At 45.2% G+C, this 10920-nt stretch overlaps 1 protein-coding gene across 1 annotated transcript in view; it reads left to right on the forward strand.

The window, feature by feature from the left end:
- LOC119949907 (zinc finger X-linked protein ZXDB-like) overlaps nucleotides 1-10023 on the forward strand; it is a 38237-nt gene extending 28214 nt beyond the window's left edge. The window contains exons 10-11 of the mRNA XM_038771761.1: nucleotides 3836-3937; nucleotides 7967-10023. Of these exons, the coding sequence (XP_038627689.1) occupies nucleotides 3836-3937; nucleotides 7967-8033 (169 nt within the window). The 3' untranslated portion in view covers nucleotides 8034-10023. The remainder of the gene's footprint in view (nucleotides 1-3835; nucleotides 3938-7966) is intronic.
- Nucleotides 10024-10920: the final 897 nt, after the last annotated feature.

Consider the following 10920-nt stretch of genomic DNA (forward strand, 5'->3'; position numbering starts at 1 on the left):
GTTCCGTTAGGCAGATGTGTGGAATCTGGCAGCATCTATATTTGCATTCTGGGATCATTTACCCTTCCTTCCCCTCTTTTCCATGCTGCATGTGACATTTTATAGAGGGACAAGAGTTCACAAATGTCAGACCAGTTTACAGTTGCCTGGGGTTTGGGTTGAAGTAAAATATTGCCCCTCATCCCAGGTTTAGCCCTGTGCTAGGTTCTTGCTATTGCTATCTCCAGAAGAGGCCCCAATGTAGCTGATGATAGGGTCGAAACAAAAAACAGGAAATTCTAGCATTATTTTGGAATTCACGAGAAGTATCTTTACTTGGAAACATTTTTTTACACTGTTAAATGCAATCTTCATATCATTTAAATGGACAGTATCCCTCTTCACCCCCAACTATGCCCTACTTCCGTCCATTCTACCTCCTCTCCCTTCCTGCCCACCCCCTTTCCTGGAGTCTCACAAAACAGCTTCCCTTTGCACCTTAGAAGCTGCAAATGCTGTGCTATTGGCAGAATGGCAAGTGATCCACAGCTGTTGGCACTGCCGCCAGTATTCCTCAAACCAAACCCCCAAACAGGACAGTTTTGCAGTGAAACTTGGCAAGGGGGAAAACCGGTCTTTCTTCCCCCACACCCATTGGGTAAATGTGCACTGTGTTCTGTGACCTTACTCTCTTCCTCAGTCCTCCTTACCAACCCAGACTTTGCCATTGTTTTAAATCTTCACTAATAATAGGAAGATTTTTTTACCTGCCAGGCAGGGAGTTGCCACCTGTTGCAAGGGTGGCCAGACTTATTTGCTCCTGGGGCTGTAAAGGGACTGCTGCTTAAGTCCATGGTCCACTTCCAGAGATCAGGAATCACTTTTGTCATCAGGAGTGAGTGATGATAGTCTGCGAGCACGCTTGATTGAGCCCATCGCTCCGCTTTACCCTTTGAGATTATATAACTAGGACCAGAAGTGAGGTCTCCAGACTCAAAAGGGGCTGAGGAAGTGGATTCCTCAGGCTGTTCTTCTAGGGCCCTACTTCAATATTGTGGCCCAAAGTAGAAGCACTTGGGGTTACAGCCTTATGCCATTATTATTCCTATAGCTTGAGTGGCCCAGATTCCCCTGACTTGAAGGTTCTTTGCCCAGTAGCCTATGAAAGAGCCCTTCATGGGCTCAGGCCAGCTGGAGAACCGATCACCAAAGCCATGCCAGTGTGACAGGCAGCCAAACATGATTTCCTTCTTCCCTGTCTCCTCCTTCTTCTCTCTCATCTTAGACAAGTGCACAGACCTAATCCTGCCCCTTAGAAGTGAGGTGCTTAAACCTTCTAATGATACCAACTCAGCCTGTATGCCATGATCTCTAGACCAGTCTGGGTGGATCAGTCTGCTGTTTTCATGAGCATTTGGGTGAGACACCCGAATAATTTGGGGAGAGGGCAGGTGTTAACTTGACTAGCTTAGTTTCATAGTATATAGACTTGTCCTTAAAGAAGCCCGATTTTTGGCAGTTTTGTGGTGTGTTTTTTTTTTAACATTTTGACATCTCCAATAAAGAAGCATTTAGCAGTAGAGAATAAAGGCAATAAGATTACTTTATCTGATTAATAGAACCAATGTCCATTGCATGAAAAAGAGCAAAATATGTTTTTATCTTGAACAGAAGCTCATTAACCTTTACCTCAAACATGCTTCTGGGCATCAAATTACTCCTTTTTTATGGTATTTGTTAAGCACTTAATATGTGCCAGACATTGTACCAAGTGATGGGATAGATACAAGATAATCAGGTTGGACACACAGTCCATGTCCCACATGGGGCTCAGAGTTTTAATTCCCATTTTACAAATGAGGTAACTAAAGCACAGAGAAGTTAAGCGACTGGCCCTAGGTCACGCAGCTGACAAATGGTGGAGCTGGGATTAGAACTCAGGTCCTCTGACTCCTAGGCCCATTCTCTTTCCACTAGGCCACACTGCTTCCGTGTGCATGTGTGTCACTTGCTGTGGAGAGAGTCAAATATTGAGTGCCCCCTTGGTTTGTGACACTCTATGAGCAACTTTGGGATTTATATAGTTTGGGAAAGGCACAGTTCCTACCGTCCAGGGGCTTACATAATGGTGGGGGGCCTGGGTGGGGGGCATGACTGACAAACCTTGATGTGATGGGTTATGTAGAATGCATAAATCATATATAAGCCAGCACATAGATACACAAGTTGCGGTACAGTGAGATGGGTGAGAGGGGAATCTGAATCAGGGGAAGCTTCCTGAAGGAGAATGATTTTAGTCAGGAAGAAGGGGTGTTTGAGGACTGGTGAGCAACTTGAGTAATGAAGCTAAGTGAAATAGGACCAGTCTTCAGGATGTTAAGTAGATTAGCATGTGAAAGGAACTGAACCTTGCTCTGTGGGGGAGGCAGTCAACCAAGTCAATGGTATTTACTGAGTGCTTACTGTGTGCAGAGTTCTGGGGAGAGTATAGTACAACAGAATTGGTAAAAAAAAAAAAAAAAAAAAAAAAAAAAAAGCCCAAGTGCTTAGTACTGTGCTCTGCACACAGTAAGCGCTTAATAAATATGATTGAATGAATGAATCCCAGCCTCCAAGGAGCTTTAACAAGCTAGAGAGGGAGAGGTCATGAACTGCCTAGAAAATCCCTATAAATGGGAGTTTTTGCCTGACCCTTTGGGTGATACTGAGCCATTGAAGGAAGCTGGGGGTGGGGGTGGGGGTGCCATGATACTACTTTGGCTTCAGTGTGAGCTAGCTTGAAAAAGAGAGGATGTATGAACTCCTCAAAGATAAACTCTATTGTATGCTGCTCTTTCAAGCACTCAACACAGTGCTCTGCACAGAGTCAGCATGGCCTAGTGGATAGAGCATGGGCCTAGGAGTCAGAAGGATCTGGGTTCTAATCCTGACTCCGCCACTTGTTTGCTTTGGGCGGCAAGTTGCTTAACTTTTCTGGGCCTCAGTTACCTCATCTGTAAAATGGGGATGGAGACTGTGAGCCCCATGTGGGACATGGACTGTGCCCAATCTGATTACCTTGTATCTACCCCAGTGCTTCGAAAAGTGCCTGGCACACAGTAAGCCCTAAATAAATACCATGGTTTGATTCATGTAATGTAGGCAGAAAGGCAAGATTTGGCAGTGGAGTGATGTGGTGCTTGAAATCTAAATTGTCTGATGTTTCTGTAGAATTGAAGGCCAGGAGAGGGCATTACCTCAGTTCCACAGAAGCCAAAGCCAGAGCTTGTGCACTGAGGACAGATAATGATGTTTCAGGGCAATACAGAGGGCAAGGAAGGTCAGTGTAGAGAAGGGGTCTTTGGAATCAGGTCCAAGTAGGTCATTGGAGGCTTTTTCTATGAGATTAGTTTCAGTGGAATGCTGAGGAGGAAAGCTGGACTGGTAGAGATCCAGGAGGAGAGGGACTGGAAGCAGTGGAAGTAAGCAGCTGATTGGAGGAGTTTGAAAATTAATGGAAGGAGAAAGGCAGGCACCATGGCTCTTGGTAGTTTTTTTGAGAATGGGGTGACGTGGGAATGTTTGAAGACTGCAGGAAGGAGCCAGCGGTAGAGCTAGCATTTGGGTGATTGGGGGAGTATAGTCAGGAATTGCAGTGGGCAGGTACAGATAAATTCCTTGGTGCAGGTGGAAGAATTAACTTGGTTAGTGGTTGTACCCTATTATTCATTATGCTTTTCCCTTTGAGTTTTATTACATTAACCAGTAGAAGTGGCTTTAAATGTAAATGTGAAAGTGGAAAACAGTGTGATGCTTGCAGACTGGTGGGTTGTTGTTTTTTTAAGTGAAGTTTTTCCAATTGTTACTTCCTCTTCAGGATGATCCTTCAGGAGATGGAGACTTACCATTTCAACTCGGTTCTCAGTCTTCCACATCCCATTCTCATCTTACTGTTGATTTGCCAGTACATATTCTGCAGGTATGGGTCCTTAAACTTTTGGATTCTCACCCTCAAAAGGTGAACACAGCTGGTTCTATTCTGTTGGTTGCATAAGTTATGCGGAGCTCACAGTCGAGTGAGTCTCTGCGCCAAGTGATACACACATGGGCTATCAGCCACAAACCCAAATCCCAGACCGGGAGTCACACCAACATACAGTGCATGAAGTGGGATTGGCACCCAAGTACGTATGCTAATTGTTGGGCAAAAACATGTTCATGCTTCATCCTCTATAATCCAAATCCTAGTTGGCCAAAAATGATGCACAGCAAGATGTGGACTTTGAATTGCGGGGCACTGAGACACAGCAGGGACTACCTGTCACTCAGTGCCCCCCTTCACTTCCTTGAGGGAGGTAGTGAGGAGAGTATCACATGAGTAGATATGGGATTCCCAGTCTCTTGTCTGAGTGGGCAGGGAAGTACAACAGAACATGTAAAATGCCTTTACTGAATCAGATCACTGGCCATCCAGCCCATTTTCTTGTCTTCAGTGCTGGCTGTAGAACCATATCATCATATCGGTGCCATTCTCTCTGATCTCCCATCCTCGTGTCTCTCTCCACTTCAATCCATACTTCATGCTGCTGCCCGGATTATCTTTGTCCAGAAACGCTCTGGACATATTACTCCCCTCCTCAAAAACCTCCAATGGCTACCGATCAATCTGCGCATCAAGCAGAAACTCCTCACCCTGGGCTTCAAGGCTGTCCATCACCTCGCCCCCTCCTACCTCACCTCCCTTCTCTCCTTCTACTGCCCAGCCCGCACCCTCCGCTCCTCCACCACTAATCTCCTCACTGTACCTCGCTCTCGCCTGTCCCGCCATCGACCCCCGGCCCACGTCATCCCCCGGGCCTGGAATGCCCTCCCTCTGCCCATCCGCCAAGCTAGCTCTCTTCCTCCCTTCAAGGCCCTGCTGAGAGCTCACCTCCTCCAGGAGGCCTTCCCAGACTGAGCCCCTTCTTTCCTCTCCCCCTCGTCCCCCTCTCCATCCCCCCGTCTTACCTCCTTCCCTTCCCCACAGCACCTGTATATATGTATATATGGTTGTACATATTTATTACTCTATTTATTTATTTATTTATTTATTTTACTTGGACATTTCTATCCTACTTATTTTATTTTGTTGGTATGTTTGGTTCTGTTCTCTGTCTCCCCCTTTTAGACTGTGAGCCCACTGTTGGGTAGGGACTGTCTCTATGTGATGCCAATTTGTACTTCCCAAGCGCTTAGTACAGTGCTCTGCACATAGTAAGCGCTCAATAAATACGATTGATTGATTGATTGATTGATTATGCCACTGCCATAATAATGATGGTATTTGTTAAGCGCCTACTATGTGCCAAGCACTGTTTTAAGCGCTGAGGTAGATAGAAGGTAATAGTTGCCCCACGTGGGGCTCACAATCTTAAGAATCTTGAGAAGTGGCATGGCTCAGTGGAAAGAGCCCGGGCTTGGGGGTCAGAGGTCATGGGTTCTAATCCTGGCTCTGGTGTTTGTCAGCTGTGCGACCTTGGGTAAGTCAGTTAACTTCTCTGGGCTTCAGTTACCTCATCTGTAAAATGGGGGTTAGGACTGTGAGCGCCACGTGGGACAACCTGATCACCTTGTATCTTCCCCAGCACTTAAAACAGTGCTTCTCACATAGTAAGCGCTTAACAAATGCCATCATTATTATTATTATTATTATTAATCCCATTTTACAGATGAGGGAACTGAGGCACAGAGAAGTTAAGTGACTGGCCCTAAGTCACACAGCTGATAAGTGGCGGAGCTGGGATTAGAACCCACGACCTCTGACTCCCAAGCCCGGGGTCTTTCCACTAAGCCACGCTGCTTCTCTATAGAATGATGGTATTTGTTAAACGCTGGGGTAGATGACAAGGAAATCAGGTTGACAGGGAAATCACAGTCAATCTCCATTTTACAGATGAGGTGACTGAGGCACAGAGAAGTTAAGTGACTTGCCCAAGGTCACATAGCAGGCAAGTGGCAGAGCCGGGATTAGAACCCACATCCTCTGACTCCCAAGCCCCGGGCTTTTTCATGCCGCAAAAAGTGTGATATAGTGGAGAGAGCACGGAACTGGCAGTCAGAGGTCACAGGTTCTAATCCCGACTCTGGCACTTACCTGCTCTGTGACCTTGGGCAAGTCACTTCACTTCTCTGTGCCTCAATTCCCTCATCTGTAAAATGGGGATTGAGACTGAGCCCCACGTGGGACAGGGACTGCGTCCAACCCAATTTGCTTGTATCTACCCCAGTACCGTGCCTGGCTACATAGTAAGTGCTTAACAAATATCAGAATAATAATAATAAAATGTGGCTATGTAGAGAGGATGGGGCTCAAGTATGTGAGGCAAATAAAGGGAATTTTAAAGTGTCATTTGTTTTCTTTGTAAACTGCAGTGCACCTGCTTCTCCATTTAGTATTTGCAGTCCCACTGAGAGGTAATGAGAAACCAGTGTCACTCTGTTTATTCATTCATTCATTCAATTGTATTTATTGAGCGCTTACTTTTCACTTTCAATCGTATTGAGTGCTTACTGTGTGCAGAGCACTGTATTAAGCGCTTGGGAAGTACAAGTTGGCAACATATAGAGACGGTCCCTACCCAACAGCGGGCTCACAGTCTAGAAGGGGGAGACAGACAACAAAACAAAACATATTAACAAAATAAAATAAATAGAATAAATATGTACAAGTAAAATAGAGTAATAAATATGTACAATATGTACGATGCAGGGTCCACTTGCATCGGCTCTCGGCATCCCCCTAACAAAGTGGAGAGCGGATTCATTCAATCGTATTAATCGAGCACCCCCTCAGTGGTGTATCCCAAAGCACTCAGTCAGACAAGGACAAATGCCCCCGGCCCCCAGAGTCGCTTCAGTAGGGCCTGGGCTTGCCTGGTCATGGTCTAACATTGGACGGGGGGGCCACGGGCAGAGCTGTGGCAGATGCCCAGAGTCCCAAAGGGAGGCAGAGGAGATGAGGCCAAGGAGGGGGCCGGGAGAGAACCCACTAACGAAATTTCTGGGGTTGGTGGGGTGTGGGGGGAAGGCCTGGTTGGTGCCTTCGCATCCTCCAACAGTCTCAGCCGCTTGTCCCGCAGTCCCGGGGGGCTCTCCAAGAGCAGTGGGGGTGGTCTGGGCCCCCTCCCTACAAAGGAGCCCTCTTGTGCCTCATCCAACCTCTGGGCCGGTGGGCCCGTGGGGCGTGAGCACTCAATAAATTTGTTCTGACGACTTGACACCCATCCCCATGTTTTGTTTTGTCGTCTGTCTCTGCCTTCTAGACTCTGAGCCCATTGTTGGGTAGGGAGTGTCTCTCTATGTTGCCGACCTGGACTTCCCAAGCGCTTGGTACAGTGCTCTGCACACAGTAAGCACTCAATAAATATGACTGAATGAATGAATACGACCAACCGACCAGCACCGGCTTGGGGAAGCAACCCGGCCCAGTGGCAAGAGCACGGGCTTGGGAGTCAGAGGTTGTGGGTTCTCATCCTGGCTCTGCCACTCGTCTGCTGGGTGACCTTGGGCAAGTCACCACTCTGTCCCTCAGTTCCCTCATCGGTAAATTGAGGATTAAGACTGTGAGCACCATGTGAGACAGGGACTGATTAACCTGTATCTAGCAGTGTGGCTCAGTGGAAAGAGCCCAGGCTTTGGAGTCGGAGGTCATGGGTTCAAATCCCGGCTCTGCCAATTGTCAGCTGTGTGACTTTGGGCAAGTCACTTCATTTCTCTGTGCCTCAGTTCCCTCATCTGTGAAATGGGGACTGAGACTGTGAGCCCCACGTGGGACAACTTGATCACCTTGTATCCCCCCAGCGCTTAGAACAGTGCTTTGCACATAGGAAGCGCTTAACAAATACCATCATTATGGGAAGCAGCGTGGCTCAGTTGAAAGAGCACGGTCTTTGGAGTCGGAGGGCATGGGTTCAAATCCCGGCTCTGCCTTCTGAAATTGTGATCTTCATTTCTCTGATTGGTTTTTCAGGAGCCGCACACTTCAGCTGAGGATGATGCTGGTTCTGACAAATCACAATTCACAGGAAGCACAATAAATTTACAGGACCTAGAATAGTATCAGTACAGCTTCTTAAAAGAGGAAATAGTGCAATCTTGTTCTGTCATATGAAAAAATACATTGTTTAGAGCATAATATATTTTAGAAAGTATGAAAACATGGAGCTAATGTGCATTTTTGTGGCTTGAAGTGGATGGTTTAATTGCATTGGGGAGGAAAATAAGCAAATTCCACACCCAGTGTAATTTTGTGGGTCTAGCCTAATAATTTTCAAATTGCTCATGGAAGTGGCTTTTCTTCCATTTTGTCGTGTCAACAGAAGGTGTCAAGGGCAAACTACTTGAAAAACTGCCTTGTTAAAGACGATATTCACGATGATTGCCTTCAGAGAAAAGCAAATGCTTTTCTCTCAGTACTCAACCACCTTTCACATAAGGCCATCTCTCCCTTCTGCAGCTTAAATCATCCAGCATTTACCTCATTGGACCTAGGTCTAGAAAACCTTCTAGGGGCTGTTTGATTGGCAGTTGAAAGAGCCCATGCCCAGTTTTACTATGAAAAAGTTTTCCAATCTACTAGAAGTGCAAAAAAAAAATTTCCAGCTCACTAGCGTTAAGATACTTTCAAACTAAAAGTAAGGGGTATAATAGTTTGCTTATTTGAATGGGGTTCCCTTTCCTTTTGAGATTTTTCACTGCCTTTATTTGGCTAATTTCTGTCAAAATTTGAAGGAAAAAAACTGAAGTCCAGCTGCCCAGCAAACAACATAGAAGTATTTGTTTGAAATGGTATTAGGGAAATGTCCAACTTCTCTGTAAACTCCCTTTTTGAGGGCCTGGGTGATTGGTGTCAATTCCAAATACAAAGATTATGTTCAACAGCCACACAAGTGCACAGAAATGATAAAGCAGATATTTAATCTTTCCAAGCATCTGATGAAGCTTACGTTCCCACCATCATGAAAGCATTACCTAAATATGAGTGAAAGAAAAATGTAATGATTGAAACATGGAGGTTGTAAATGCTGCAAATTTAAATCAAAATGTCGCCCATCCTCTACCTAGACATTTCATAGCCCAAGTAAGCATGGGTGATAAATGTTCCTTTTAGAGAGAGTCAACAAAAGCAAAAAACGGATCCTGCATTTATGTAAGAATATTTGTTGGCAGGTGTCTTTTTATTTTAAGTAGTGTACTGAATGCCTACAAAATAATGTGTGGGACTTTAATCATGGGATGCATATCTCTGTTTTTTTAATTATGAGTTTCAAGGCATGTACATATATATAAATATATATTTTTACAAAGTAAGGTATGTCATGCAAAGGACTTGATTTTATTATCTTGCACATATTTATTCTTTACAGATCTGGAATCATACAGGGTCATTCAGAAATGCTTTTTTTTTTCCCCTCCCCACCCCTGTGCCTTTTGAAGTAATTGCTTGTGTCCAGACATTGCTGTTTGGACTTGAAAGAAGAACTTCAAGTATTTTCCACTCTGCATTTCCTATCTGTGACACTTGTTCATTCCACTCAGCTGTATGTACAGTCTGTTCCCAGGGCACTTAAGCCACACAAGACCACAACTCTCAGCTCCGTTTAGGTGGGAAAATTTAACTCATATGATTTCTTTGTTTCTTTCCCCAAAGATTTGTTGCACATCACTGGCCAGATTCAAGGAGGTAAAATTGGCTGATAAGCCAATTGCACCACGTCTACCAAGGGTTGTTAGACCTGTTCTCTTCAGCGGGCGGGGGCCAAGAGTGGGTTTTGCAGATGCCTAAGCTTCCCTTGAATGATGTGAACTGGAACTGCTTGAGAGTAAGAACTGCCTGTTCTTACTGCAAAAGAACGAGCAGAGATATGCTCTCATTTGACCTGAAGCGGAATCTACTTTTGAACATGTACCTTACTGAATGTAAATCATGATCTGTTTTGCTCTCCCATTTTCCTTGGTTTTTAGAGTTCGTTGCTGGCAATGGACACAGATGCTTGTGCAGAAGAATAAAGCTTTTTTTTATGGTCGTCTTGCACTGTTTTGATTTAGTACATGTAGAGTGAATGTTATGGAATTAAGGCTCTGAATCTGTAATAGATTTTTGTGGATGAAAATGTTGCATTTGTTCAAATTCTGGAAAGTGCTGCCTTTAAGTTAAAACAAGTCAGTTCGTCCTTGGTGGGATTTTGCTTACCAATTTCAGCAGTTTCTTGAAGAACTTTTTGCTAGCTAGACTCAAGTAGATAATCATAAGTATTAGAAGAAATGGCTATTGAATTCTCATCTCTTTTTGTCTCTACAAATGAGCCACCTTGGGTATTATTAGAGGGTCATATAATTTTTCACTTTGATTTATCGCTCTAGCTTTAGATGTGCAATTCCTCATATCCTCTTGCCTCCAGGACACTGCCACTCAGGTGTCCTGCCAGCACCTCAGACTCAATGCATCTAAAGCGGAACTGCTCATGTCTCCCTAAACCCACTCCCCTCCCCTTAGCTTCCCCATTTCAGTTGACAGAACCATCATACTTCCCATCCCAAAAGCCCACATTCTTGATGTCATCCTCAACTCTTTGCCATCATTCAACTCTCACATTGTCTACTGCCAAATCTTTCTGGTTCTTCCTGCACAACATCTCCCAGACCCAATTCCACATTTCCACCCCAAAGCTTTGCTCTTGCCCTGGTTAGGCTACCTGAACAGCCTCCTTGTTGGTCTCCCAGCCTCCACCCTCTCCCCCTCCAATCTATACTCCAAGCTGCTGCACAGATCATCTTCCTGTCTCATGTCTCTCGGTATCAAACAAGGCTCACAATTGGCTTCCAGGTTCTCCATCCCACCTTACCTGTCTGTTTTCTTCACCCGTCATTCCCCAACTCGCAACCTTTGTTCCTCCCAAGCCGATTTTGTAGGTGTGCCTCACT

Source organism: Tachyglossus aculeatus, chromosome X1 (genome assembly GCF_015852505.1).
Source record: "Tachyglossus aculeatus isolate mTacAcu1 chromosome X1, mTacAcu1.pri, whole genome shotgun sequence".
In the NCBI taxonomy this organism is placed as follows: domain Eukaryota; kingdom Metazoa; phylum Chordata; class Mammalia; order Monotremata; family Tachyglossidae; genus Tachyglossus; species Tachyglossus aculeatus.